This window comes from Perognathus longimembris, chromosome 3 (genome assembly GCF_023159225.1).
Source record: "Perognathus longimembris pacificus isolate PPM17 chromosome 3, ASM2315922v1, whole genome shotgun sequence".
Taxonomy (NCBI): Eukaryota; Metazoa; Chordata; class Mammalia; order Rodentia; family Heteromyidae; genus Perognathus; species Perognathus longimembris.
The window spans coordinates 65,928,073-65,934,072 of NC_063163.1; the positions used below are offsets into that span (position 1 = coordinate 65,928,073).

The 6,000-nt window shown below is 60.8% G+C and overlaps 1 protein-coding gene across 1 annotated transcript; it reads left to right on the forward strand.

Moving 5' to 3' along the window:
- Positions 1-4,377: 4,377 nt before the first annotated feature.
- C2cd4c (C2 calcium dependent domain containing 4C) lies at positions 4,378-5,647 on the forward strand. Its single transcript, XM_048340858.1, is given in 2 exon segments — positions 4,378-4,977; positions 4,979-5,647. Coding segments are annotated over 2 exon segments (1,269 nt in total).
- Positions 5,648-6,000: the final 353 nt, after the last annotated feature.

Genomic DNA, 6,000 nt, shown 5'->3' on the forward strand with positions numbered 1-6,000 from the left:
CCCATTCAACCATCCATCCACCCACCTACCCAACCATCCACCCACCCACCCACCTACCCAACCATCCACCCACCCACCCAACCATCCATCCACCCACCCACTCAACCATCCATCCACCTACCCGCTCAACTATCCATCCAACCAACCATCCATCCACTCACTCATCTATATATCCATCTTTTAACCCACCCAACATCCTCCAGTACCCCGAACACCTTCTGGTAGACAACAGAGATGCGACAGTGCCCAGTCTGACTTTTCCTTGGGCTATTCCTGAGCAAATCACCACTAAATGTGCTCTGACAACTGTGAGAATGAGTCCTAGAACTCAGTCCTACAGCAGATCCCAGGACATGTGGAGGGCCTCTTTGTGAGGAGGGGGGCTGTAATCTGAGGGCAAGTGGAAGTTCCCCAAGTGATGGCGGTGGAGTTCAGAGCAAAGAAGCCTGCAGCAATAAAGGCCCTGCAGCACACTCCAGAACAGAAGAGCATGCCTTCCAATGAGGGAGGGAGGGGAAGATAGAGAGGAGTCACCGGGGTCTTGAGCAGAGGAGTGTCAGGAAATACCAGCTCTTGATGACAGAGGTCTTAGGAGCTCACAGACTCATTCAATCATGGCCTTGGGTCCTGCAAGGCCCAGGCTCCCTGCCTCTACCTGTACTCGTCGAAGTCCAGATGTCAGCGCCTTGTTGGGAACAGCAGCCACCTGTCTGAGTTCAGATGCTCAAGTTCTCCCTGCTTTGCGGGTGAGGAGGTGGGAGCTGGGGGAGCAAGATCACACACTGGCCCAGCCCAGCCCCATCCTGCTTGCTGAGTAAAAAAAAAGTCTGGGGTTCTGTTGCAAGGTGTGTGTTGGGGGGGGGGGAGCAGGAAGCTCAGGTGCCTGACTCCAGTGGGGGACGCCTCCCCTAGCCCTACTACCCTTTTTACCCTCAGTTATTCAGTCAACCAACATTCCTTGGCCCAGCTGGTCCTGGGGGAGACTTGAAATGGGTGGAGAGTCCTGGGTTCAAGTTCAGCTTCTGTGCAATTTAGACAAGGTATTTTCCTCCCCCCCCACCCCCGGCCCTCTGTGAAGGCTTTGTGAAGCTCAAACAAGGGGCCTTGCTATCTGTGGACACCTGGAACTTAGCAGGGAAGCTGTGGGCAGGATCCTAGGGGGACGAAGGGGTCCCACTTGGGGGTTTTCAGATGGCCTGTTCCTCCAGCTCCTGGGGTCACCTTCCCCCAGTATAGCAACCATTCCTGCCAGAGCCACATGGGCACTGGCACTGGATTTTGGGCCATTGGGCCCTGGGTTCTGGCTCTTGAAGCCACTTGTGCCTTTCCAAGTCTGTGCTGGAGGCTGCTGGGATGCACTCCTCCTGGAGGGAATCACTCCTCCTGCCAGCCCCCAGCCCGGGGCTGGAACTGAGGCCACTCAGCATGAGGTGGCACGACTCAGGGCCAGGCATGGGGCCAGTCGATACCACTTGTGCCCCCTTTTCCCTAGTGTGGCTTGCAGCTGCAGCCTCCTCTCTGGTTCCAGGAAGGCTGGGCATCCTGGGGGGTACCACGCCCTCGCCAGCCCAGACTGCTCAGTTTTTGTTTGCCCACTGCCAGCTGGATGGGCTGGGCTCCCTGGCCTCAGGGGTTAGCATTCACAGCTGTCAGCAGGGCAGGCACGGCTGAGTAGGTACTTTTTATCCAAGCCTCTTCCTGAGATTCTTTCCCCAGGTGTGAGGGAGGTGGGGACAAGGGCGGGACTTCCAGTTGTGCTAGGCTAGTGGTGTCATGATCTGAGTCTTTTCAGGACTGGGTCAGGGCCTCCATGGCTGAGACCTTTGATTACCTGCAGAATATCTGGGGGAGAATGGTAGCCAGTACTCACTTTGCAGGTTCTCTGCAAACGCTGGGTGCTTGGCCGAAGTGATGCTGGTTAGGCACCAGTGGCTTATGCCTGTAATCCTAGCTACTCAGGAAGCTGAGATCGCTAGGTGGGAGGACAGGCCCTGCTCCCAACTTAGGAGTGCTGGGGTGTGAGCCCCAAGGACCACTTTTAGCTGAAGACCTGGCCTTGTCCTCCCCCACCTGTGCAATAAACAGGGGGCTCTGGGCCCTTTCCTCAGTCCTGGAGGAGTTTACTGCAGGACAGAGCTCTTGTCTCAGGGCCATCTCTCCTGTTGCGCGATTGTCTGACTTTTTTTTTTTTTTTGCCTAGTTTCGAGACAGGATCTCACAATGTATCCCAGGCTGGCCTTGAACTCCAAGCCTCCTATCTCTGCCTCCTGAGCTCTAGGATGACAGGCGTGTACCACTGGTGTCTGGCAAACATTTACTGAAGACTTCTCAAGTCTCCCAGAGCATGCCTTGAGGACATTGTAGGAACTTCATACTGGCTTCTGACCCAAAGTGTGTGTGTGTGGGGGGCACCTCAATGAGTACAGCTGAGATGACCCTCTCGGGGAGGTCTCAGCTCCTTCTGGTCACCTGCTCCTGTCTGGATGATCAACCTCCAACCCCACCTGTTTCCCAGGATGTGTGGAGGGGTCAGGGGGCAGGACCTCGGTCCCTACCCTCTCCTCAGCTGATAGGCAAGTCGTCACTCACCTTGTCGGTATCCCAGCGTGGGTCACAATGGCACTTAGGGACATTTCTGGAACATGGGTGGCTCTTGACAATCAAAAATTCAATAAAGCACCAGATGTCTGCTGGGTGCCACTTGATAACTTATCTTTTTGGCCTGTCAAACTAAGACTGGTCAGGAAAGTAGCCATCTGGGTTCTGGAAGAGGAAACTGAGGCAAGAGAGAAGGGGAGGGTTAAGGTATCAGTGAAGGATAGGGCTAGCAGGAAAGGTCTGGCTAGCTGGAGAGTCTGTGCTGTGGACATACCCCTCTTGATTTTCCTCTTGTCCTGAGTGGCCTGGCTGGTTGCCTCTACCCCTTCCTCTTGCACATTTCTTTGGTATAGTGTGTGTATATGTGTATGCGTGTGCACACTGGCACTGGAATTTAAACTCAAGGCCTGGGCACCTTGCCTTAGCTTTTTTTTTTTTTTGCTCAAAGTTGGCGCTTTTCTGCTTGCTGCCCGTCTGGCTTAATGCTGGTTAATTGGAGATGAGTCTCATAGACTTTCTTGCCCAGGTTGACTTTGTGAACCTTTAGCTTCAGCTTATAGGCATGAGCGTCGACACCCAGTTTTTGGCTTAATCTTTATATAGAGAGAACAACACTCAACTTCATCTGCATATTGAGGACAGCAATAGGCCAATGGCTGAGGGGTTGGGGAGTCTGGGGTCCAGAGGTGGGGAAGGCCCTTGGAGACCAGGCAGGGAGTCAGTCGGTCCTTAATAATCTAGCATGCTCAGAGGCTGAGGAAGTGGTACCTAAGTCGTGCCCACCTGGCCAAGTGCTGGAGGCCCGGCCCCGGTGCCCAATTCAGCGCTGGCCCCGCCCCCCAACGCGGAGATTCATCCCGTGTTGGTCCCGCCCCATACCACAGGCTCCGCCCCCTCCAGGATCAGGGCCAATATCGCCACGCACCCTACCCCCACCGGCAAGGAGATTCCGTCCCGTGTTGGCCCCACCCCCGCTGGGGTCCCCGCCCACACCAGACAACGCCCACCCCCCCAGGCCCGCCCCCGACGAGAAGATTGGCCCCGCCCCTCTGTCCCCGCCCCTCTCCGGAGCCCCGCCCTTCCGCGGGCGCTCGGGGCGGAGCGCGCGGCCGCACTCGGAGGAATACGGCCGGGTGGGCGGTTTCCCGCCGAGCGGGCGACTGCGCTGCCACCTCGGGCTCCGGAGCTTGCGCTCGGGCCTGTCGCCGAGCCTAGCGCGTTCCAGAGCCGCCGCGGTCCGCCGGCAGGTGAGCCCAGGGCCAGTCCGGGGGAGGAGGGGGGGGATCGTCGGGACCCCAGGCCGCTGGCGAGCCCGGGGGCAGCGGTCGGCTCGCCGCGCCCGGGACCCCGGTCCCGCCGCCCTCTGCCCCCACCCCGCACCGCATCCGGGAGAAGCCACAGGTGGGTGGCCGCTGGGGGCGGGGCCGGGACACCGGGAGCCGCGCACTCGCGGTCCTCCCCGGGGCCCGTCGGATGCCTTCCGAAGGCGCGCTGGGATCCTCGGTCCGGGCGGCCGGCCGGGGGGCTGCGCCCCCATCCCCGCGGGACCGAGAAGTTAAGCCCCGCTCTCCGGGAAGAGGAATCCAGGTCCCCGTGGAGTGCCCCACCCCCAGCCGAGGCCACCGCCCCGGGTGGCCGTCCCCCCGCCGCTGCTGGCCGGGGCCTGACAGGTGGCCCCCCTGCCCCCTCCCCCACAGGTGTCCGCCCCCAACACCGCTCCCCCTTCTCTCCCCAGGTGCTGCGTGCCGCCCCTTCCCTGGCCTCCCGCTCGCCGTCCTCATGAAAAAAACAAACATGTGGTTTCTGGAGCGTATCCGGGGGTCTGGGGAGAACGGCGGGGGCCGAGGGGTGGGAGGGGAGGCCGGGGACAAGGCCTCCAAAGGGCCTCTGTATAGCAATGTGCTGACACCCGACAAGATCCCCGACTTCTTCATCCCTCCCAAGCTGCCCTCGGGCCCCACCGAGGCCGAGGGGCAGGCCGAGCTGGGCCCCTCCCCATCGGAACAGAACCTGGCCTCGGCCGCTCCCCGCCGAGCCCCCCGGAGCCCTCGGCTGCCCGCCAAGCTGGCTGCTGAGAGCCGCAACCTGCTGAAGGCGGCCACCAAACATGTCATCCAGATAGAGAGTGCCGAGGACTGGCCGGCTGAGGAGGCCACCAACGCAGACCCCCAGGCCCAGGGCGCCATGTCCCTGCCCTCCGTGCCCAAGGCCCAGACGTCCTATGGCTTTGCCACCCTGGCCGAGAGCCCACACACACGGCGCAAGGAGTCTCTTTTCCACAGTGAGCACGGGGCCCTGGCCCAGGTGGGCTCACCCGGTGCAGGGCGCCGCCGGGCAGGTGGCAAGGCCAATGGAGGTGATGGGGGGCCACGGGAATCTGGGGGGGGGGCTCATGAGCCCAGGGCGCTATTTCAGTGGTGGGGAGAGCGATACGGGGTCCTCAGCCGAGTCTTCTCCATTCGGGTCCCCTCTGCTGTCTCGCTCTGTGTCCCTGCTCAAGGGCTTTGCCCAGGACAGCCAGGCCAAGGTGAGCCAACTCAAGCACTCAGTGGGTCGCCACGGGTCCTTGTCGGCCGATGACAGCACGCCCGACACCAGTCCAGGAGTCCGGCGGCGTCTCACTCGCCGGGCCACCCCAGAACCTGGTCCTGAGTCTGGCCAGACACCTCGTGGGGAGCACACAGTGCGGATGGGGGTGAGGGGCAGTGTGCGGCTGCTGGCCGAGTATGAGGCGGCCCAGGCCCGGCTTCGGGTGCGCCTGCTGGCGGCCGAGGGCCTGTATGAGCGGCCATGCGATGCCCGCAGCATCAACTGCTGCGTGGGGCTGTGCCTGGTGCCTGGCAAGCTGCAGAAACAGCGGAGTACCATCATCAAGAACAGCCGCCACCCCATCTTCAATGAGGACTTCTTCTTTGATGGCCTGGGGCCCGCTAGTGTCCGGAAGCTGGCCCTGAGGATCAAGGTTGTGAACAAGGGCAGCAGCCTTAAGCGGGACACGCTGCTTGGGGAGAAGGAACTGCCCCTCACATCTCTGCTCCCTTTCCTGTAAGGCCAGTCCCCCCTCGGCTAGGGGCAGGAGGAGGGGACAGGATCCCCTCCACATGGGACGGGGTGGTGGAGGCAGATGGGCAGGCTGGGGACCCGGTGGAGAGGTGGCCTTCACTCAGGCTGAGCTTGATGCTGGGGCTTACCACAGTGTCATGTTTTCTTTCTTTCTGGATGAAGAGAGACTGCCAGGGCAAAGAAAGAGCCCCCGAGTTGCAGGAAGGGGTTGTGAGGGGCTCAGGGGCTCGTGGGGTTCACCAAGATTACTCTTCCCAGGTTGAAAGTCCTGGAATGAGTGCAGTCTTTTCCTTTGATGTGTGGGTATCAGCTTCTCCCGCACCTCTGCCACCATCCCAT